General features: G+C 43.5%; 1 protein-coding gene and 1 pseudogene across 13 annotated transcripts in view; both read right to left on the bottom strand.

Moving 5' to 3' along the window:
* Positions 1-24,277, bottom strand: part of Pcnt (pericentrin) — a 136,544-nt gene that overhangs the window by 91,599 nt on the left and 20,668 nt on the right. For 12 of the 13 annotated variants that reach the window (XR_016538354.1, XM_090350962.1, XM_090350895.1 and 9 more), the window contains 7 exons: positions 23,314-23,557; positions 22,817-22,904; positions 18,490-18,661; positions 16,945-17,162; positions 11,115-11,569; positions 3,751-4,315; positions 1,183-1,392 (listed from right to left, as the gene is read on the bottom strand). Coding sequence is in view for 12 of the 13 variants with exons in the window: in XM_090350962.1 (XP_090207088.1) it covers positions 1,183-1,392; positions 3,751-4,315; positions 11,115-11,569; positions 16,945-17,162; positions 18,490-18,661; positions 22,817-22,904; positions 23,314-23,557 (1,952 nt within the window). In the remaining variant the exon portion in view is untranslated. The remainder of the gene's footprint in view (positions 1-1,182; positions 1,393-3,750; positions 4,316-11,114; positions 11,570-16,944; positions 17,163-18,489; positions 18,662-22,816; positions 22,905-23,313; positions 23,558-24,277) is intronic. The other variant, XM_090350885.1, reaches the window with a different exon arrangement.
* LOC150069793 (protein tyrosine phosphatase type IVA 2 pseudogene) lies at positions 8,498-8,997 on the bottom strand (annotated as a pseudogene).

Below are 24,277 nucleotides of genomic sequence, written 5' to 3'. Positions count from 1 at the left end.
CTGCTCAAGGCTAGTGCTCTTATCCCTTGAGCCACAGCAACAGCTTTTTCTGAGTATGTGGTACATGGGGCTTCATGTATGCTAGGTAAGCACTCTACCACTAAGCCACATTCCAAGCCTGGTCCGTGAAACTTTTTTTTTTTTTTTTTTTTTTTTTTGTGGGTCATGAGGCTTGAACTCTGGGCCTAGGCACTGTCCCTGAGCTCTTAAGCTCAAGGCTACCACCCTACCCCTGGGCCTAGGTGTTGTCCTTGAGCCCTTCAACTCAAAGCTTCCTTGCCCTACACTTAAGAGCCAGAGCCTTACTTCCCATTTTCTACAGATTAACAATTGGAGATAAGAGTCTCAAGTTCTTTAGTGTCCAGGCTGGCTTTGAACCATGATCCTCATATCTCAGCCTCCTGAGTAAAGCTAGGATTACAGGCTGAGCTACCTGCTCTCCACCAGGCCCAGGAAATTCTGTTTTTTTTGTTTTGTGGGGGGCGAAAGGGGGAGGTCATGGGGCTTGAACATGGCCTGGGCACTGTTCCTGGGCTCTTCAGCTTAAGGCTACCACCCTACCCTGGAGCCAAGCCCCACTTCCCATTTTATAGAGGTTAATTGAAGATAAGAGTCTCAGGTTCTTTTGTGCCTGGGCTGGCTTTAAACCCTGATCCTCAGATCTCAGCCTCCTGAGTAGCTAGGAGTACAGGCGTGAGCCACCATGCTGGCTCCAGGAAACTTTTATCTCCAATAAATTACTCAGAAAAAGCTAGAAGTGGCATTGTGGCTTTGGATACAAAAAGGCTCTGGGACAGCTCCCAGTTCAAACCACAGGACCAGCCTACATGCCCACCCCCCACAAAAAAAAAAAAATCCAAACAATCATCATCAATCCCTTTTATATTACACTGCCAAATGGCCTTTGGGATAGATTCCTGTCCCAACAGACTAAAAGACTAGGCCAAGACTTTGCTCTCCAGGGGCATCCATGAAGAGAAGCCACTTCACAAGGACACCTACTAGGCTTGGATGAGCCAGTACTTTGATGTCACTCCCCATAGAGCCGAGGTCCTCAAACAAAGACTCCAGCATCCACAAACTGTGGATCCACAGTCTTCATGGACCACTGAGTGCAGCTGTGATTCTCACAGCACTGTGATCACTTGCACAACCTGTCCCTGTCATACACTGAACATTCACCTGCGCAGCCTGTCCTTGTACCTCCTGGGGCTTGGCTAGCTCTGCCTGTGACTTCTGTGTCTCAGTTGCATGTACATCTGCCAGCTGCTGCAAGGTGGCATGGTACTGGCCCTCTAGAAGCAAGTCTTCAGTGTCCACCTTGTCCAGGGCTGCAACCTTATCTTTCTCCAGCAGGCACCTCTGATCATGCAAGGCTGAAGCCAGCAACTCCTGTCGAGACAGAATCCCAAAACCTGTCACTAGTGCAGTATGGCCCCTGTAAGGCCATGTTACCTACAAATAAATTCTGCTACCAATACAGTTCAGTCATGTGTTAAAAACATATTTTTGACCAGGCATTGGTGGCTCACAGCTGTAATCCTAGCTACCAAGAAGGCTGAGATTTGAGAATCCTGGTTTGAAGTCAGCCAGGGCAAGAAGTTCTATGAGATGCTTACCTCCAACTGAAATGGTCCTGTGGCTCAAAGTGGCACAGCACTAGTCTTGAGCACAAAAGCTCAAGAACAGTGTCCTGGCCCTGAGTTCAAGCCATAAGATCAGCACAAAAAAAAAAAAAGGAAGGAAGGAAGGAAGGACGGATGGACAGACAAAATTCAGGGGTAGGGGGAGGCAAAGTAGAAGAAAAACATGAGAAGGAAGGGGTATCAATGTTCAAGGAGTAATGTACCCACTACCTGATGAATGTAACAGTAACCCTTCTAAACGTTGCCCATACAATAACATGCAATTAAAAAAAAATTTTTGTGTGATATGCATTTCTCTGCTTTCAGAATATTCTATTAGAACTTCATTTTCTTAGGCAGGAACATGACCTAGGTAGAATGCTTACCTAGCATGCATCCCCTGGCTTTGATTCCTCAGTACCACATACAATGAAAAAGGCAGAAGTGGTGCTGTGGCTCAAGTAGTACAGGCTTAGCCTTGAGAAAGCCAAAGGACAGATCCCAGGCCCTAAGTTCAAGCCCCAGGACTGGCAAAACAAAACAAAAGTTCATTTTCTTTAAATTAAATAAACCAAGACCAACTACTGGCTTAAATCCACAGGCTAAAACCAGTGCTACCCTCAGCATCTGCCACCTGCAGTGCAGCCAGGACCAAAGACACTGAGACAGGTTATGACGTGGCTGAAAGGAGGCATGTCTTGCTTAGGGTCTCCTAGTAGCAACAGACATCTCTGCAAATCAGTTGTGTATGTGTATCTGTGTGTTTATGTTGTGTGTGTCACTGTCTGTGTGTGTGAGAGAGAAGACAGACAGACAGACAAACAGAGAGATCACAGCTTCATCCTTTTTAGATCAGTCTTGATGGGGTGGCACCTGTTTCAAGGGCTGCCAAGGGCTGGTACTGCCAACTGGTCTACACATTACCAGAGTAGCCACAACTGTCACAGGAAGATAGATGAGTTTTAAATCAGACAGATATGGCCTATTCATGATCACATATACATGGGTTCTACAGATGGATGCAAGCCCATAGAAACTTGGCCAGAAATTCACCTTCCTGCCCAAAGTCTCAAGTGCCTGTCATCAGAACCACCACTGCCCATTTCATTTCAAGAAATACCAATACTAGTGGCCAGGAGTTTGGCCTAGTGGTAGGGTGCTTGCCTAGCACGCATGATGTCCTGGGTTCAATTCCTCATTACCACATACACTGAGAAAAAGACGGAAGTGGTGCTGTGACTCAAGTGGTAGAGCGCTGGCCTTGAGTTCAAGCCCAGGACTGGCAGAAGGAGGAGGAGGGGGGGAGGGGGGGGAGGAGGGGGGAGGGGAGTGGAAGGGGAGGGGGAGGAGGAGAAAGAAGAAGAAAGAAGGAGGAGGAGGGAGGGGGGAGGAGGGAGGAGGAAGAAGGAAGAAGAAGAAAGAAGAAGAAGGAGAAGAAGAAGGAGGAGGAGGAAGAGGAGGAGGAGGAGGAAGAAGAAGAAGGAGGAGGATGAGGAAGAAGGAAGAAGAAGGAAGAAGGAAGAAGAAGGAAGAAGAAGAAGAAGAAGAAGGAGGAGGAGGAGGAGGAAGAAGGAAGAAGAAGGAAGAAGAAGAAGAAGAAGAAGAAGAAGAAGAAGAAGAAGAAGAAGAAGAAGAAGAAGAAGAAAGAAGGAGAAAGAAGGAGAAAGAAGGAGGAGGAGGAGGAGGAGGAGGAGGAGGAGGAGGAGGAGGAGGAGGAGGAGGAGAAAGGAATACCAATACCAATAAAAAGGAGCCCAAGGCTCTATATGTACAACACACAATCAGATCAGGGAGATCCTGATGCATATGAGGCACACTGGGCCTCAAAACATGGACACTCACTGTTCTGAGTCATCTGTAGAAGGACCAGAAGTTACCACTGCTGTCATCTATTTATGAGAGGCATGAACATGCACACAACACACATAGAGACATACAGATACAGAGGCATAGACACACAGACCCAAGGGCACAAGACAGACACATGCACATGATTTAAGTTACACTGACACAGAGGCATGTACACAAATGCCAACACAAAGAAATATGCAACATGTAGTCAATACACATAGATAATGTATGTACAGATGTGCCCTGGACCAGAGGAAGGGTCCTTACAACTCACCTGGGGTGCACCCTGCACCTCAGTGGCCAGTGCTGTCAGTGGTTCTGCATGTTTAGCACTCATTTCAATTTTCAGATGATCCTTTATAGACTGAAGCTCCCCATCGTGTTTCAGCTTGAGTTTCCCTAATTCCTGGGTCAAAATTGCTTGGTGACAAACGTCCTTCTTCTGCAGCTGTTCCACAAATTCTACTCGCAAAAGCTCCAGAGCCTTCCTATGTTCATCCTGAATACTCTGAATGTCAGCTAGACAACAGGATTCCAAAGCATCTAGGTTTGACAAATGTCTCGTCTCCAAAGCACTGATTTCAGCAGCATGTTTCACCTGCAATTCAGCTACCCGAGTCTCAAAAAGCACCCGCTGCTCACTCTCAAGGGAAGCTCTCTGCTCAGCAAGCTCAGCCTGTTGCCTCTTCTCCAGTTCTGTCCTTAATGAGAGAAGCTGTTGTTGGTGTTTCTGCTGCAGAAGCTGGAGTTCATGAGTGTGCTTCTCCTGGGTATTGCGCAGGAAGACATCTTGTTCCTCAGCAAACTTCTCCATAATTTCTTTATGCTCTTCCAAAAACCTAAGGCAACATTCAAGGTGAACATAGGCAGCAGGACATTCACACTGTATCTCCCCCTTCTGATCCTAAGCAACACTCTTTCACAAAAGCTGCCTTGGCCTAGGATTTGAACAGACCTCAGGGTGAGTTCAGGGCAAGCCACATGAAGCCTGGGGGGTTCAAAGGTGAGGGCTAGGGTCGCCAGGACACAGGGAGGACACAGCATACAAAAGAAAATCACACAGGCATCTCAGCAGGACCACAGACAGCAGACTCAACAAATCAAGGTCCTTGACCTTTTCTGTACTTTTAATTAGAAAGAGTATTGGCCACATGGCTACAGAACAGCAATGTCCCAAGAAAGCAGAAAGATTTAAATCTCACAAGAGCAGGAGAAGCCCTCCCATAGAACAGTGAGCACAGATAAGTACAGAGGGCCCCAGCAGTAGTCATAACACATTAACAAGAAATTTCTATGTGCTATCAGATCTGATATTGTAAGACAAAGTCTCTTATATTTGTAGGCCTCCCACAGAATACCTCACTGAGCCTTTCCATTATGCAGGAAAGGTAAGATCCTTTCAGGCTAGATACCTGGCCCAATTTGGGCTGGATCTGAACTTGATTTTTTGAGAACAGAATTCCTAAATATCCTTGTGATGCTGAGGAAGACAACAGAGGACCAGGAGAAGTCACGCCAACAGTAGGTCCAATGGCCCAATGACAAGGAAACTTAGGCTTCCATAAGGCCAGAGTAGAATAGCACCAACAAAGGCAAGCAACTTGCTCACATTATGAATTTATCTAAAATTTCAAAAAATTAAGTTTTAGATAAACAATTTTTTAGTTATATGCTTAAGCCAACTGCTGGTGGCTCAGACCTATAAGCCAGGCTACTTAGAGGCTGAAATCAGGAGGACTATAGCTCACAGACAGCTTGAGCATACACAAGAATCCTTGCACGGTAGCCTCAATCAGCAAGAACACATTCTCCTAGGACAGTCAGAACAGAAGTCTGTGAGACTCCATCTCAACAGAGAGAAGAAAACTGTAGGAATGTGCCCAGGCAGGAGTCAATATCTTATCTAAAAACTCAATGCAGGGGCCGGGAGTTAGGCCTAGTGGTAGAGTGCTTGCCTAGCATGCATGAAGACCCAGGTTTGATTCCTTGGTGCTACATACATAGAAAAATGCTGGAAGTGGTGCTGAGGCTCAAGTGGTAGAGCTCTAGCCTTGAAAAAGTCCAAGGACAGGGCTCAGGCCCTGAGCTCAAGCCCAGGACAGGCAAAATAAACAAACAAATAAACTCAGTGCAGATGGACTCATAGCTATAATCCTAGCTACTCAGGAAGCTGACATCTAAGAATCATGGTTCAAAGCCAGCCCAAGCAAAAAAAGTCTATGAGATTCTTATTTCCAATTAACCACTAAAAAGCTAAAAGTGGAGTCATAGCTCAAGTGGTAGAGTACTACTCTTGACCAAAAAAGCCACAGGACAGTGCCTATGCCTTGAGTTTAAGTCCTGCTATTGGCACACACAAAAAAAGTGTAAAATAAGGCTGAAGGTATGGCTTGGTGGAGGGGTTTTGCCAAAGTAAGTACATGGCCCTGAGTACAAATATCTCAAAAAGCACCCAGAAAAACATTTTATCTAAAAAAACTACATATCCATATGAAGCCTCACAAGTGAGGCTTAAGGTTTTGGCCACTCATTTTATTGTTTTGCATATTGGTATCGAACTCAATGCCTATGCCTGCTAAACAGGCATTCAATCACTTTAATAATGATTCCAGTCATTCTTTTCTTTACTATTTTCTAACACTTTTGCTAGGCCATACTTGGATCATACTCCTACTATCAGGTGGCTAGAATCACAGAAGTGTGGCCATCACTTGTGAAGATTTTTTTCTTTTCTTTTACCTTTTTTCCCCCTCTGGTTGTGGGACTTGAACTCTGGGCCTGGGCACTGTACCTGAGCTCTTCAGTTCAAGGCTACCGCCCTACCCCTTGAGCCACAGGGCAACTTCTGGTTTTCTTGTGGTTAATCAGCTCAGTTTGTGTTATGGTTTTTTTTAGCATGTAAAATATGTTTTATTGTTCTTTAAAAGGGTTCAGGGTTTGGTTTTAATCAGGCTGTACACATCTCATCAGTCTGACATCTCTCTCCATGTCAGATTGGCTTCAGCTGGCAATACTTCATTAAATCCAAATAACAACAAAAGGTTTTAATATTGAGAGAAAGAAAATCCAGTTCTGATAAGTTTATAATTTAAAACAAAATAGGGCAGGTCTTTCATGTTGTTTTATACACCCTTTGCACACAGAACCAGGAATGTAATTCTCCTTAGGCAGATACAGACACTGATGGGCAATAAAATTGAGAGCACGTCAAATGAAAAAGTTTTCTGATGGTATTGATCAAAACTTAGAATCAACAGCCTTTATCTGCACTTAGAAGGCATGATGTTCTGATCTTGAGTCTATATTAAGTATTTACTGTCATGTTCAAAAATAGAATTTTAGTACCATCATTTTTTTATTTTAAAATTCTAAAATGAATGGCAAAAGGCATTATTTTTATTTTCTGGTATGAGAGAGGAGAAAATCTATAGATTTGCACTTCGTTAAATATCAAAACTCTGGCAATAGGAAATAGGCAGTTTACATAGCCGGCCAACGTGTGAGGTATTATCATCAGTGTGAGAAGAGGTCCCAAGTCCATTCCTACTGGCCTAGCTGATGCTTATAGCTCGGCACAGCAAATTCTAGTGGGACACGAAGACTCTAAAGACTGAATTCAGAGCCTTTTTGCAGAGCATACTAATCTGCAATTTAATTTTTACATGAAAAATAGTGTAAGAGCCCCTGACGAAGTCCCTCTACTCACTTTGTCATTGCAACCTGGTTCTAATAGCCTTCTGCAAATGAGAAAAATGTTGACTCCAGAGGAAAATCTGCAAACATGCGACCACATCACCTCCCAAGCAACGTGTTACTTATCTGGGTTGCTTGGTATTCCTTATTTACGCTACCTGGTACAGCCTGTGGACGCACACTCACTAGGCATTGCTAACTCCAAACCAGTGACTTTTCCCTTATCTCAGAAAGAACCTACTAAGAAAATAACAAGGCAATCAGTGACTAAGCAATTTGTACACAGAGAGAACAGTTTGGAAAATCACTACGCAGGCATTTCTCAAGACAAAAATACTGTGAATTTGCTGTTGCTTTCTGGAAATTTAGGGTACAAAATACAGCCTAAAATAATTTGAAGCTATAAGCATTCTGACATTAGGCAGAAATGTCAGAACAGAGCTATAGCCCCCAAATCTACAGTGCACCATTGTATACTAATTCTCTGCCAGGACACATCTTTAGTAATAGCCTGAGTTTGTCTTTTCAGCAAAGAAGCTTCTGGGATACCCACTTTTCAATGGTTGAAAAGAGATTACTACTTTCAGTTAAGTTGTATGAGCATACTCCTCTTCAAATGCCATTTCCTAGTAATTTACAAAAACAAAAGGCTCCTGGCTATTTTGCTTAATTAGATTGAGGCTTTGAAAAAAAATTAACATGAACACCCCATCATCAGTAAAGACTAAAACCCACCTGGGTCATTCACATACATAAGCGTAACTTTTTTTGTTTGTTTTTTGGTGCCCCCCCCCAAAAAAAGTGCCCAGGAAGGCTTAAGGCTGCCAGACTGCACGCACATCTACAGCGACAAGGGCTTCTATTCCATCTACATTGTTTATCAGGGAAAGGCAGGGAGCAGTAGAGAGAAAAAAAGGGAAAAAATATGCTCTTCACACCACAAGGTCTATGTGCCAAGCATAATGGAAGAAAATGTGCTCCCCTAAACAGGTGGTTCTGAACAAGTTAATAATTTGCTGGATTTCCTTACAGACTATTTTGAAAAAGTTTAAAAAGGAGATTTTGAAATCATTCTATCCTGGCAGAAATCCAAACTCCAAACTAGGAGCAAAATCATCCTTCACTGAATTAATCTTGTTTCCATTCTCAAACATTTTATTCATGTTATAGAGGGACTTTTTTGTTTTATTTTTCCCAATCATTAGGAGTTGAGGAGTACTGAATCCATCACTACTCTGATGACTTAGGTAAGATTCCAAATTCACATTTCCAGGTACCAAGAATTCCCTCTAAATGCCACAATCGATTAAGCCTTTCTTTGTCTGTCCCTACTGAATACAGCAATGCCCATTGGTATCTCTGAAGTGTAAGCGCATCTTAGGTCAGTATTTTTCCAAGTAAAGCAGCTGTTTAGAATTGAATGCTCCCCTTCTTTTTGTCTTATAAACTGAACTGCATCTTCATACTTCATTCCACATTCAATCAAAGCAAGTACAACCAGCACAGGTGCCCTTCCCAATCCTGTAACACAATGCACTGCAACACAGCAACCTGGCTCTTCACGAAATTTAGTTTTTACAGGTTCAGCCAATCATCTACTATCTGATTAGGGGGTGGAGCTCCCTTGTCAAATGGCCAATCTAGAATGTGGATTCCTTCTTTCTCAGCTGGAGCTTTATAATATGTAGCATCACAAACTCGAACCAAAGTTGTCACTCCATACTTCTTAAGTTCCTCTGTGAACTTGTTGAGTAGCATTGGTAGGGTTGTGAGTTATCAGAAATCGCATATTCTCATAGGAGATCTCCACAGGGGCTGGACAGTCCATTATGACAAATAAAAAAGTGAGCGTGCTTGTGTGAGTTTGAAGGGAAAAATGAAAAAAAATCAATAAATCTTGAAATGTTTCACAGCAGAAAACATTAAAAAGATCACTAAAATGCCTATTATTGACCAGTATTTTCTCTATTCAACTTCTTTATTCCTTATGAAGCTTCTCTCTTCAAGATAGGTGGAAGTGTTTAGAATCCACTTGAATCCAAATTCAAGTTGGGCCTCAATGTCTGCAGATACCTCCGACTCCAAAAACAAAAACAAAACAAAAAACAATCCAACTACATACAAAACTTAAGCAGCCTTAACTACATTGGGCATTAATAAGTTTAAAAGTGTAGGTTGTTTTCCACTTTAGTTTACTTGCTAATTAATTTTACTGGAGTCATTAAAAGAAATATGCTTTCAATTAAAACAAAAAGCCAACTATTTCTGAGGCCAGTCTTGTTGTCCAGATTCTTCAAGGCAATCTCACTTGTCAGCAAAAATGCTGTGCTGAGCCTGGCAGAAATCTGCCCTCACACTCAGAATTGCCATAAATGTGCGACATATATTCCAACGAAAAACGCTGGCAAGCTGGGGACTGGGCATTGAAGTCCAGTGGTGGCAGGAGCGAGGAGGTGCCTCTCTCCTCAGTCACCTCAGTGGTGTGTGTGCATGAATCAGTCTTGCTGCTGCATCTCCCTTTGCTGTTGCTGCTGCCCTGTGGCATCGCCTCAGGCTGTGCCCCGCCACTGCTGCCCCTCCAGCCTCTCTCTCAGTTTATGTTTTTGAGATAAAGTCTTCCTAACTTTTTTCCCAGGGTGGCTTCAAACCAAGATCCCCCAATCTGTCCCACCTGAGTATTGAAATCTTAAAAATAAAGTTATGGTGATGCATATGTACAATCACAGCAGTCAAGAAAGTGAAGCAGGATAGAGTTTGAAGTTGCAAAGACTGTCTCAAAAATAAATAAGGTGGCTCAAGCCTGTAATCCTAGCTACTCAGGAGACTGAGCTCTGAGGATTGCAGTTCTAGCCCAGTTCCAGCCTGGGCACTGAAGAACATGAGACTCTTATCTCCAACTAATTACTGGAAAACGGAAAGTGAGGCTGTGGCTCAGGGGTAGGGTGGTAGCTTTGAGCTGAAGAGTCCAGGGACAGCGCCCAAGCTCAGAGTAGAAGCACCAAGACAGACAATAAATAAATAAATAAATAAATAGTAGCCAGGCGAGGTGGCTCAGTCTTGTAATCCTAGCTACTCAGGAGGCTGAGATCTGAGGATGGAGGTTCAAAACCAGTCAGGGCACAAAAAGTCCACAAAAAGTCTGTGAGACACTTAGCTCCAATTAATCACTAGAAAACCGTAAGTGGCACTGTGACTCAAGGGGTAGGGCAGTAGCCTTGAGCTAAAAAGCTCAGGCCTAGTACAAGCCCAGGCAGAGTCCCACTACTGACAAATAAATAAATTAAATAAATAAATAAATAGCAAGTTACTATTGACTAGAAGTACGGTTCAAATTGTACTCAGTCATTCTTTTCTCAGTCAGGTGAAAAGAAAGCCAAGCAAAAGTAGGAGGTCCATAACCAGACACTAGTAATCTCATCTGTAATCCTAGCCACTCAAGAAGCTGAGATCTAAGGATTAAAGTTTGAAGCCAACTGGAGCAAGGTTAAGTCCATGGACATTCTTATCTCCAATTAACTACCAAAAAGCCAGAAACAGAGATATGCTCCAGTGATAGAGCACCAGCCTTAGTGAAAAAACTAAAGCACAGTGCCCAGGCCCTAAATTCAAACCACCACCAAAAAAGTGTAAGGTCCTGACTTCAAACACTGATACTGACAGGCACACAAACACACACATAATAGTGTTAGTTGTATGAGTGCACGCTCATGTCTACTAAAGCACTCAAGCTCCACAGAATATAAACATAAGGTGGGCTACTGCCCATGTATCTGTTAAGCACAAGGATGTCCCCCCTTCGGGACATCACCCCTCAGTCCCCCTCCTTCCACATCCTGCCTAGTTGGCTGATGGCTCGACTGGACATCTTCCTGGGTGCTTGCCCCTCATACTGTTAGCACCTTTGGCAGCTAGCTCCACACCAGCCTGCTTCACAGCTTCACTTACCTGTTCTGAGCCAGCATCAGCTGGAGGGCACACTCCTCCTCCTCCTCCTCATGGGGGGGAAGGGTGCACTCCCCTTCCTTGGCCAGGAAGGGCTCATGGTCACACAACAAGGCCTCATCTCCAGCAAGGTTTTGTTCTAGCTGCCGCAGGCGGTCCTGCTGATCCCTCAGAGACTTCTCCAGGCCCAGGATCTGGGCTGTCTGTTGATCCTGAAGGCACTTCATGCCTTTCTCACGAAGCTCAAATCTTTTTATTATGGACTGTTTCTCAGACTCAGCCTTTTCTCTCAGTTCAAGAAGCATAAAAGCTAACTTCTCTTCAGCTTCCTTCTTTACATCCTTCTGTGAAAGTTCCCACTCCACTTCTTTCTTTTTTAATTCCTGTTTCATTAGTTCAATCTTCTCCTCTACTTTATTTAACTCTTCTTTGTGGTCTTCAACTAGAGTACGATTTACCTATAGATAACATGAATGTACTTAAGAGAAAAATTAAGAGAACAGTATTGTAAACAAGTACTCAAATGTACTTATAAAGAAAGGGGGACTTCCCCCTCAGTTGATGAGTGGATCAACAAGATGTGGTATTTATACACAATGGAATTCTATGCTGCTGTCAGAAAGAACAATATCGCCTCATTTGTAAGGAAATGGAAAGACTCAGAAAAAAAATCATATTAAGTGAAGTAAGCCAGACTCAAAGGAACATAGGCCCAATAGTCTCCCTCATTTGTCATAATCAGTAGACATCTTGGGCTCTCCTAGCAGAGATTTAAAACAGAACAAAATCTAGAGACATTAGGCCAAATAGTACGACACTATATGTAAGGACCTCCAGGATAAGGGAACAAAAGCCATATAATGAGTGACTGTTGTCCTTAACATACTATGTTATCGCTCATCTCTTTTGCCATCCCTTGGTTCTTGGTTATCTCATAGTTACAACTTTTCACCTTGTTATCTGATATATTTTATATGTGCTTAATTGGTTATTTGAAATTGGATAGGGAAGGGAGGAAATCAAGATAAGCAGGGGGGGGGGAAGCGAGGGAAATGGGGACCATGTCATGAGAAAGGGTATCAATGTTTGTGAAGTTATGCACCTTCAAGCTGGTGAATATAATGTAACCCTCCTATTAATCACAATAAAAAAATTATTTAATAAAAAAAGGGGGGGACTTCCACATGAGAATGCTTCATGTTGACCCAATTGGAAGGAATCTTCAATAAAATAGGAAAATATACAATGGACAAGAGTAATGATGGTAATGATGGAATTCTGCACTACTGTAACCAAGAACAGCACTAATAACTCAGACAGAACCTGGGTCTGTTGCTGCAAGAGGAGGCCATTCTAACAGCAGTAAGGTTAGCAATCCAAGAGACAGGGGAAAGCAAGAGTCAATGAGTTCCGGTCTCCTGATCTGTAATGAACTAAATAAAACTGTCACTCTAAAGGTACCTTATGAACAAAAACTGAATGAGAAACTGGAAGGTGGAAAAGTATCCCAATTTTCAAATGGGAAGAAAGTACATCAATAAATGTCAAAGTCATCAATAAGAAAACACTCAAAGCAAAACAGAGGAACTTTTTTCTCCCAGTCTCGGGGCTTGAGTTCAAGAGTCTAAGGACTGTACTTGAGTTTTCTCAAGGCTAGCATTCTACCACTTGAGCCACAGCACCACTCACTTCTGGCTTTTTCTATGTATGTGGTTATCAAGGAATCTAACCCAGGTCTTCATGCATGATAGGTAAACACTCAACCACTAGGTCAAACTCTGGACCCAAAACAAACCAACTTGAAAGAAGCCACAATGCCTTTCTAAAAATAAAATCTAATCCAGGCTCTAGTGGCTTATACGGTAATCCCAGCTACTCAGGAGGCTGAGATCTAAGGATTTCTGTTTGAAAGTCTGATGTCAGTATAGGCAGAAAACTGTTATAATACTCATACCTCCATTTAACTAGTAAAGAACCAGAAGTAGAGGTGGCTCAAATGGGAAAGTATCACCCATGAGTAGAAAAAGCTAAGGGAAAGCACCTTGACCTTCAGTTCAAGCCTTAATATTGGCAAAACAAAACAAAAAAAAAACCAACCACAACAACAAAAAACCTCCCTTTGCAATAGCCTCAAAACAAATAAATGAATAAATAAATACATAAATACACACTTAGCAATTAACCAAGAAGTGAAGGACCTCTATGATAATAACTTTAAAAACCTAAAAAAGGAAATGAAAGCAGAACTAAGGAGGTGGAAAAACCTCCCATGCTACTGGGAAGATTAACATTGTGAAAATGTCAATACTGCCGAAGTAACTACAAATTGAATGCAATACCCATCGATAGCCCAACATCATTCTTTTTTTTTTTTTTTGGTGGGTCATGGGGCTTGAACTTGGCTTGGATGCTGTCCCTGAGCTCTTCAGCTCAAGGCTACTGCCCTACCCTGGAGCCAAGCCCTACTACCTGTTTTCTAGGGGTTAACTGGAGATAAGAATCTCAGGTCCTTTTGTGCCCAGGCTGGCTGTGAACCTTGATCCTCAGATCTCAGCCTCCTGAGTAGCTAGGATTACAGGTGTGAGCCACCGCGCCCCGCCTCCAACATCATTCTTTAATGAAAAAGAGAAAGAAATACAAAAATTCATATGGAATAATAAAACACACCGTATAGCAAAAACAATCCTTAGCAGAAAAAACAGTGCTGGAGAAATATCAATAATAAGCTTCAAACTCTACTACAAAGCTTTAGTAATAAAAACAGCTTGGTACTGGAACAAAAACAGGCCTGAGGACCAATAGAATCGAACTGAAGATCCAGATATTAACCCATAGACCTATGGCCACATAATCCAACAAAAAAATAAGATAGAAGAAAGACAGTCTCTTCAATAAATGGTGCTGGCAGAATTGGCTAAAAACCTGTAGAAAACTAAAATTGGATCCTTATATGTCACCCTTCCCCAGAATTAATTCCAAATGAATCAAAGACCTTGAGATAAAAGCAGATACCTGAAAACCTTACAGGAAGGAATAGAAGATACACTAGGGCTTCTTGGCATAGGTAAAAACTTTCGTAATAAAGGCCCAGAAACACAATAAATCAAAGAAGGTTGGATAAATGGGACTGCACTAAAATGCAAAGCTTCTGTATGGCAAAGGACATAGCTAGTAAGATAAATAGAAAGCCCAGTGTGCGAAAAGATCTTCATATGCCATAAACAGACAAGGGCCTCATCTCTAAATATATCTACAGCTCAAAAAAATAATTTCTCAAAAGCATATCTGCAGGGCCTGGAGTTTGGCCTAGTGGTTAAAGTGCTTGCCTAGCATGCACAAAGACCCGGGTTCGATTCCTCGGTACCACATACATAGAAAAAAGCCAGAAGTGGTGCTGAAGCTCAAGTGGTAGAGCTCTAGCCTTGAGAAAGTTCAAGGCCAGTGCTTAGGCCCTGAGCTCAAGCCCAGGACTGGCAAAAAAAAAAAAAAAAAAAAGCATATCTGCAAAAGAGAACCATCCCATTAAAAAGTGGCTAAAGACTGAAGGAGAGACTTCTCTGAAGAGGAAATAAGAATGACCAATAGACACATGGAAAAATGCTCATCATCCCTGGGCATAAAAGAAATGCAAATCAGTGGCTCTGTGGCTCAAGTGGTATATTGCTAGCCTTGAGCTGAAGAGCGCAAGGACATCGCCCAGGCCCAGAGTTAAAGCCCCACAACTGACCAAAAAAAAAAAAAAAAAAAATTTTTTTCTTATAGCTGGGCACAGTGACTCACACCTGTAATCCTAGCTACTCAGGAGGCTGAGATCTGAGGATCACGGTTCAAAGCTAGCCTGGGCACAAAAAGACCTGAGACTCTTATTTCAATTAACCTCTAGAAAACGGGAAGTGGGGCTTGGCTTAAAGGAAGAGCAGTAGCCTTGAGCTGAAGAGCTCAGGGACAGCGCTCAGGCCCAGTTCAAGTCCCATGACCTACAAAAAGAAAAAAGAAAAAAATGCAAATCAAAACAACTTTGAGATTTCATCTCACCCCAGGGAAGTGAATGGCCATTTTTAAGAAATCTAATAACAACAGATGCTGGTGGGGATGTGGCTAGAACAGAACGGAACTACACTCGTTCACTCACTCTGGAAAGCAATGTGGTGGTTCCTTGAAAGACTAAGCAAGGGGCTGGAAGTTTGGCCTAGTGATAAAGTGTTTGACTAGCATGCACAATACCCAGGGTCAATTCCTCTGTACCACATATACATAGAAAAAGCCAGAAGTGGTGCTGTGGCTCAAGTGGTAGAACTCTAGCCTTGAGAAAGCCCAAAGGACAGTGCTCAGGACAGTCCTGAGTTCAAGCCCCAGGACTAGCAAAAAAAAAAAAAAAAAACGCTAAGCAATCCCACACCTGGACATTTACCCAAATGTCCAGAAACAAGGCCATACTAAACCTACCAGCACAGCCATGTTCACTGCAGCATTATTTACCATAGCTAAGATATGGAACCAGCCCAGAGGCCCCTCAGTAGATGAATGGATCAAGAAAATGAGGTATTTATACACAATAGAACTGTATGCTGCCATCAGAAAGAATGATACTGCCATTAATAACAAAATGGAAAGACTTGGAAAAAATCATATTAAGTGAAGTAAGCCAGACCCAAAGAAACATAGGCTCCATAGTTTCCCTCATTTGTAATAATTAGTATAGGTCTACGATTTTCCTAGCAGAGGATTACAATAGCCCATATAGGATGAGGCTAAACAAAACAAATTCCAGAATATAGAAACAAGAGGTTTATCTTTGTGGTTGTTGTTTTTAATGTATTATATGAAGTTATTTCTTTAGTTTTTTGTTTTCTTTTTTCCCTATGGCTTATCCCCTATTGTTGCTGTATCTGACTTTGGTAACTGGCATAATATATATACATTAGTTTATTTGAATTAAGGAAGAAAAGTGGGAAAAACAAGCTGATGAGACAAAGGGTAAACCAATGTAACTGATACACAACATTATATTGGAAATGAACATTACAACATTACAATGACAAATGAACAACAACTTTACAATGATCATTACAGAGAAAAACAAGGGGAGTGTAACAATGTTCAAGAAGTAGCTGGGTGATGGTGGCTCACACCTGTAATCCTAGCTACTCAGGAGGCTGAGATCTGAGGATCAAGGTTCAAAGCCAGCCCAGCCACAAAAGGACATGAGACTCTTATCTCCAATTAACTCTAGAAAATGGGAAGCAGGGCTTGGCTCAAGGGTAGGGTGGTTGCCTTGAGCTGAAGAGCTCAGAGACAGTGCCCAGGCCTAGTTCAAGCTCCATGACCCACAAAAAAGAAAGAAAAAAAGAAGAAGTAATTTATGTTAGTGGTGCTGTGCCTCAAGTGGTAGAGCATTAGCCTTGAGCTGAAGGGCTCATTCATGGATAGCACCCAGGCCCAAAGTGCAAGCCTCACAACATCCAAAAAAATAAATAAGTTATTTACTCACTATTTTGTGAATGTAACTGCTTGGGCTGGGAGTTTAACCTAGTGGTAGAGTGTTTGCCTAGCATGCATAAAGACCAGAGTTCGATTCCTCGGTACCACATACATAGAAAAAAGCCAGAAATGGTGCTGTGGTTCAAGTGATGGAGCTCTAGCCTTGAGAAAGTCCAAGAACAGTGCTCAGGCCCTGAGTTCAAGGCCATAGGACTAGCAAAAAAAAAAAAAAAAATATATATATATATGTATATATGAATGAATGTAACTGTAACCCCTCTATATATCACCCTAACAATTAAAAAAAAAAAAAAAGGCATTCAGAGCCTCCCTGTAGGGTTGTGATACTTACATTATCCAGGTCCTCTTTCAGATGGGTCTCATGCTGTAACTTCTCATATAAATTTCTGTTTTCTATTTTTAAGCGTTCAATTTCTTCCTTGAGCTCAGTCTGGAGAAGTGAAAGTTGAACCTTGTGCTCAGTTTCCAAACCCAGGATTCTAGCTGCCACCTGTGCATCTACCTCCATGGTTGTGTTCTGCATGCACTGGAGATGAGCCTGCATAAAATCTGGAGAAGCAGGGAATAGGTTATCTATGTTATCTAAACTTCATCCTTCAGAAACACCTTGGCTCTGCAGCTCTCTTAGTATCTCTGCCAAGGGCACAGTACTGTCATGTCGCTGGGTCTGCACAGCAGCCACCTGGCCTGCCTAGGCTCTTCCTCTAAGTGGGTCAGCTGTGACCCATGATCTGGGTCTGGTCAGCCAGGGTAAGCCTTGTACTCATCAGATATGGGTGTTACGCATGTTGTTTGAAGCTTCAGACAAAGGAGAGTGCCCCAGAGGCTGTTGAAGTCAGATGCCCAAGACTGGGTCTATAAGCGAGACAGAATGCTACCCTATGATGGGCCTGGGTCTCCCTTCAACAGAAGTCCTGGGATCAGAACAAAAACAAGCCAGTCCTAAGGGCACTATGGGGAAGGCAGCACCACCAGAGAACTGAATACAGCAAGGATACATCCAGTCCTTGGGTGCTGCTGGTATTGGTCCAGAGTGTTGGTGTAGGTCCTGAGGAACACGTGCTTTTGTCCTTGAAAGCCAGACCTAGGCTTTCAAGTGGGGCCATGTTCAACCCACTTCACACAGCTTTGGCCAAAAAACAGGCTCATACCACTACTTCCATACTCCTTGACTCTGGCCTCCCCATATCTCCCAGGAATGATCACAGGTTCCAGAACTGGGCAGAGCAATAGATGTACTGTTGCTATGCTTCATGCTACCCATGCTTAGCTGTACATCCTTCCCAGTATCACTGTTTGATCATGACTAGGAGTTCTCCAACCCACCCTCTTCTGACTCCCTCACACCTCATCTCCTGCGTTCTAACTGATTATCCACAGTCTTAGTCTGACTAGCTGTGCTGCTGAACTGGACTAAGGGGAGAAGATAAGGATGAGTGAGCAGAACTGCAGCTGCCAGCAATCCAAGCCACCTTTGTGATGTGCCTTCCCAAAAGTGAATGGCCAATCCTTGTGCTAGGGTAATACCCAGTAGACACACCCCTGGTCTGAATCAGAAGGTCAACCCCAACCCCACATGGAGTTAGCCAGCAGCATAGAGGTCCCCAAGGCCACACTCCCCCAACTCCATTTTGCATAATGGCACTCATAGGGAGTACTCTCACAGTGAGAGTTAATAATGTTTCCTCCGGGGAGAAAGGGTCACAGGAAGGTTCTCATGCATAGTACTAGCTCCAGCCAGAGCAGCTAGATATCCAGGCGTTCCACAGGCATAAATCATAACTATAGGATAGCTCCCCCCAGAAACAACCCTGCAGGCAGAGCCAGCAAGACAACACAAAGATCATGAGCCAGGAAGGGCAGATAGAACACCCACCATGGGTATGCTGGTCTGAAGGTATTGGCAAGAGTGGTTCCAGTTCCAGCACCACAGACCTGAAACATCTATCTGATTCGTCTTCTTCCAGTTGGATATGGTGGGAACTTAGCACCTCTGACTCGCACCTGTGGTCTTCTTCAGCCCCTGCTTGTAAACATGTCAAGGTCCCCTAGGGAAAAACCACAAGGATGATATATCCATGTACATGATCACCTCATTCACTGTAATTACTCTAAAGGTATTTACTACTGCAATCAAATAAAATGCCTCTAAGCCCTGACAGATTGACTAGGCCATGCAGTTAGTAGATGCATCATGCACCTCATAAAACCACAAGGACCATCAACAGTGCTTCTTTCTGCCCACCACGATCTAGATGTGCTTGGAGGGCCCAGAGACACCATGGCTACAACCTAAAGACAGTGCTCACTTAACCATGTTACTGCCTAATGTCTCTTTCCCTTTTTGACACTCTCCTGAAATCAGTCTCACATCTCAGACTCTCTCCTGAACTCCAGACTTCTGCGACATGTACCACTCAATAACAGGTATGTCCTTGTCATACTCAGACTCAGCACTCATTGGTCCATGGACGCTGCAGCAATTGGGGGTGGGGTGAACTCCTCCCTCACTCTCCTCCAAGGGCCAGCCTGCCTATCCAATGGCTCTACACACCTCTCTGGATTTTTTCGTTTTTGTTCTGTGAGCATTCCCTCCATAACCTGTTGGCAACAGGTGTCTGATTCTCAAAAGGACTTAAGCCAGTCCTACTGCCTACTCCATGCCACTCAGAGGCTCATTCTTTGTTGTGAGTGCTCTGGCTGCTATGACTAGATCCCACACATCTATCACTTCAACCTCATTTGTCTGATTTTTCCATCCCTTAGTCTTCATTTACAGAGTCCATGTCTTCCAGAAACCAACACCAGGCTTTCTCAGGTGTGGAACAAGCTTCTGAGGTGGGGTATTGGTTGTTCCTAAAAACAAGACCAGCTTTCTGTCAGTTCTACCTACACTAACACAGTGCAACTGAATGGGTGCACTAGTGCTAAATATTTTCTTGAAAACGCAGGCAAAAACAAAAGCAAACAAACAAACAAAAACCCCAAAAAACAGTATTTCCTCAAAACCACAGGATTAACATCAATCTAAACTTCAAGTCTTTTGGTTTTTGTTTTGGTTTGGTTTTTTTGCCAGTCCTGGGGCTTGAATCTAGGCCCTGAGCACTGTTGTTGGGCTTCCCCAACGCTAATGCTCTACCACTTGAGCCACAGCACTATTTCCAGCTTTTTCTGTGTATATGGTACCAAGGAATCAAACCCAGGGCTTCATGCATGCTAGGCAAGCACTCTACCAGTACTGGGCCATACTCTGGTCCAACTTCAGGTTTCTTTCTTTCTTTTTTTTATGGGTCATGGGGCTTGAACTCAGCCTAGGTGCTGTCCCTGAGCTCTTCAGCTCAAGGCTACCATCCTACCCTTGAGCCGAGCGCCACTTCCCGTCTTCTAGAGGTTAACTGGAGGTAAGTGTCTCAGGTCCTTTTGTGCCTGGGTTGGCTTTGAACCTTGATCCTCAGATCTCAGCCTGCTGAGTATCTAGGATTACAGCGTGAGCTACAGTGCCTGCTCCCAATTTCAAGTTTCTGATGAACCTAAATTACCTTAAAATTAAAACCAAAAGAAAAAAGGATCATTACTGAAGAGACAGACTTGGTCCAGTAAGAAACACAGTGCTGCCTCCGTAAGGTGACAAGTCTGAGGACATGAAGAATGAGACAAAGGCACCCTGAACCCCAAACCCAACCACTGGGTGTCACTTCCTCATTGGTCATGCCCAAAGAGACAAGCCACTTAAACCCAAAGGTGAACAGTGCCAGGTACTAGTAAAAAAATTTTTAAAGGGTTGGGAGTGTAGCCTAGTAAAGTGCTTCCCTAGCATGCACGAAACTGTGGATCTAATTCCTTGGTACCACATACACAGAAAAAGCCAGAAGTAGTGCTGTGGCTCAAGTGACACTGCTAGCTATAAGCAAAAAGAACAGTGTGCAGGCCCTGAGTTCAAGCCCCGGGACTGATAAAAAAAAGATTTTTTAAAAAACATAAACAACCATGGTATAATGAAAAAGAGGAAGGAAGTAATCAAAACAAGTGAAACACTGGTGGATAAACAAATAAAAAGATACTTAATCTTAGCTGGGCACTGGTGGCTCACACCTGTACCCCTAGCTACTCAGCAGCCTGAGATCTGAGGATCGTGGTTCAAAGCCATCCCAGGAGTGAAAACTCCATGTGACTCTTATCTCCAATTAACCACCAGAAAACTGGAAGTGGTACTGTGGCTCAAGTGGTAGAGCCATAGCCTTGATCTGAAGAGCTCAGGGACAGCGCCCAGGCCCAGAATTCAACCACCCCTCTGTCCCCCAAAAAAGATACTTAATGTCATCAATAATCAAAGAAATGCAAACCAAAGAGAGTTAGACCATCCATCAGATGAATAACACAAAAACTTTGGAGTGAACCAGGCTAGATGACCATGGGAGGGTTTCATTGTGCTTTGTAGTCAGGATCTTTGACATTCAGATCAGTCTGGTTGAATTGACCCTTCTGCCTCAGTCTCTCAAGTAACTAAGATGAATGTAGCACCTGTTAACATTTTAAATACATTCATAGAGTCCATCATCTTTATCTCCACACTTCCCTGAAATGTAACTGACTGTGTTGGAGAGGTGTGAGTTTATTCACTTGTAAGAGAAATTAGGGGAAGATAAAAGCAATGCCAATTGCTGGCAGACAGAGGCTTTGGCAGCTGAGACTTCCAAGGATGTAGAAGGACTCAGAGGCAGAGCCTGAGCTCCATGGATATCCAGGAGGGCTGGAGTCAGGATGCAAATAGGCTCAAGGGCATTAGGATAGATGCCACACTCCCTTTCAGCACAGACCATGCATGCTGGGCAGAGGTGGCGGTGGCTATGGAGTTCCTTCCTCCTGTTCTTCCTCCTCAGCTGCCAGAATATGGCAGAAACTCTCAGTGGAAAATAGAAGAACCATCACTGAAAAGACTAACAGTTCTAGGAAGTTGAAATCACCAGTACCTCCAGGTATAGCCCTGGACTACCTGGTACTTAAAGCTCTCCAACACTAGTGAGGCTTCATTCTGCATGCAAAGACAGCCACAGATCAACAAGAAGTACAGACAGAAAGCCCCAAACTCCAACTCCAGGCACAAAAATCTCGGAAGATGGCCAACAGGACAATGCAAGAGGCAAGCATCTCTAAACATGGACACAGAGGAGGGTCTTCAGAGAGGAGAGTATACACAAACATTGGAACAGACATCTCTAAACATGGAGGAGGGCCCTCAGAAAGGTAAGTATAACCAAACACTAGAACAGAGAGACATGAAGAACAAAAGAAAGCAAGGCTAGAAATAAAATTTTAAATAAGGAAAACAAATATACCAGAAAAACTAGAAAAGATAGACACTGGTGACTCACATCTGTAATCCCAGCTACTGAGAAAGCTAAGATCTTAGAAATGCAGTTCAAAGCTAGCCCAGAATAGTCCTTAAGACTCTATCTCAAACTAACCTTAACCAGCAAAAACCTGGACAAAGCCAGTCAAAGTCGTGTACACCTGTAATCCTAGCTACTCAAGAGGCTGAGATCTGAGGATCAAGGTTCAAAGCCAGCCTGGGCACAAAAGGACCTGAGACTCTTATCTCCAATTAACGTCTAGAAAACTGGAAGTGAGGCTTGGCTCAAGGGTAGGAGGGCAGCCTTGAAGAGCTCAGGTACAGCACCCAGGCCCAGGGGTAGAGTGGTAGCCTTGAGATGAGGACACACACACACACACACACACACACACACATCTGGACAAGTGAGATGGGGAGAGAAGGGTACAGCACTCTGTCCACAGATAGGCAGTGATGCATGAATGATGCTCTCTGCATGACATGCCAATGAGGAAGATAGAAAAGCTGATTTTATGACCTGAAGGATGACCCATGACAAAATTAAAGACCAATGATATGCAATCTTTTCTCAGTAATTAAAAATAAATCAGAGGCAGGCCAGGTGCTGATGGATTACATCTGTAATCCTAGCTGCTCAGGAGGCTGAGATCTAAGGACTTCAGCAGTTCAAAAGCTAGCTGAGGAAGGAAAATCTGAAACTCTTATCTCCAATTAACCACCAAAAAGTCAGAAATGGAGCTGTGGTAGAATTGCTAGCCTTGGGTGAAAAGCTCAAGAACAGTGGGCTATACCCTGGGTTCAAACCCTAGGACCAGCACCAAAAAAAGTAATTAATTAATAATCAGCATGTCACCTGCTGCTGTTCAAGCTGAAGGTCAAGTTGGTCAAGGTGCTCTTTGCTTTCTCTTCCAGATGTCTCCTCTAAAAATATACAGGATGAACTAGGAAAGAAAACATGTTTAAAAGCTTTGACACTCTCCTTTAGTCCCACCATGCCCACTCTGAACTTGAGTCAATTGTACCAAGCTAAGGTGTCCATGAAAAGGACTGGGTGACACCAGTCTGCATATTTATTACTCCTGGAATTATAGTACAAGCAAGCACTATTGTATTACGGAGTGCCTTTCTGGCACAACAGGGGCCATGAGCCAGTGACTTGGCAGCAAAGTACAGGACACACCAGTTCCAGTGCCAGCACTCCATTATTACCAATCCAGACCACAGAATATATTCCTGAAACATAAATCTGATCTCCACTGGCACAAGGTTACAAGCAAAAGAGATGCAAGCCCAGATCAAGGTCCCCACATTTTAGAGACCCATTCACAACACAGAAGCTGCTTCTTCTACCTGACCTCTGCAGACCCCGGAGGAGAATCCTCCCTTGCCTCCTGCAATCGCTGTTGAAACAGCATCAAGTCTTCTTGGTAAGTCTTCTCGGCATCCCTCAGTTTCTTTTCAAAATAGACTCTCAACTGCTCCAGTTCACACTCATGCTGGGCTCTGTCCTGCTGCTGCTGCTGAGCAAAGTCCCATCGCAGATGCTCCAGCTCCTCCAGGTGAGACGCTTGTGCACAGAGCGGCTCCCTTGACTCTTCAACAGGATAAAACATGAAATCATCTCAGAGTGAAACAGGAAAACCAGGAAACAGGGAGGTAGGAGCCTGAGTAGACAATGAAAAAAGGCTCAATCTTGAAAGGACCATCCATAGCTCAGCCAACATCTCAGGGGCCTGCTGAAAGGCAAAGCATTTACTGTCAAGTGCTTAAAGAGCCAGAGAAGCCAGGTGTGGTAACTCTCGCCTGTAGTCCTACCTACTCAGGAGGCTAAAATCTGAGTATCTCAGTTCTAAGCCAGCCCAGGAACTAGTCTGTGAGACTCTTTTTCTCCAGTTAACCCGCTAGAAAACTGGAAGTGGTGCTGTGACTCAAGGGGAGGTAGGGCGGTAACCTTGAGCTAAAGAGCTCAGGGACAGCACCCAGGCCCAGAGTTCAAGTCCCATGACTGGCCCAAAAAAAAAAAAAAGTTCTGTCTGGGTCTGATAAGGGATGAAGAGCCAACAAAAATCCATGTGGAATTCTAGACCACATACAGAAGCAGTTCTGCCTCTAGCTCTATCAGCTCATCAATTTTCCAGCCATCAGTGATATACAGACCCCAAAGAAAAAATAAGCTGACCCTATCTGGTCAAAGACAGAGCTCAGGTCCAGAAGATAGAAATCAGGCCTCATGCTCTATCACAACACAAAGGAAAACTGCCAAACAGATGGTTTCTGGTCCTTTTTCATACGTGCTCCCTGTCATAAACCACAT

This window comes from Megascapheus bottae, chromosome 1 (assembly GCF_031878675.1).
Source record: "Megascapheus bottae isolate mThoBot1 chromosome 1, mThoBot2.hap1, whole genome shotgun sequence".
NCBI lineage: Eukaryota > Metazoa > Chordata > Mammalia > Rodentia > Geomyidae > Megascapheus > Megascapheus bottae.
This window is presented reverse-complemented; position numbering and strand designations above follow the sequence as displayed.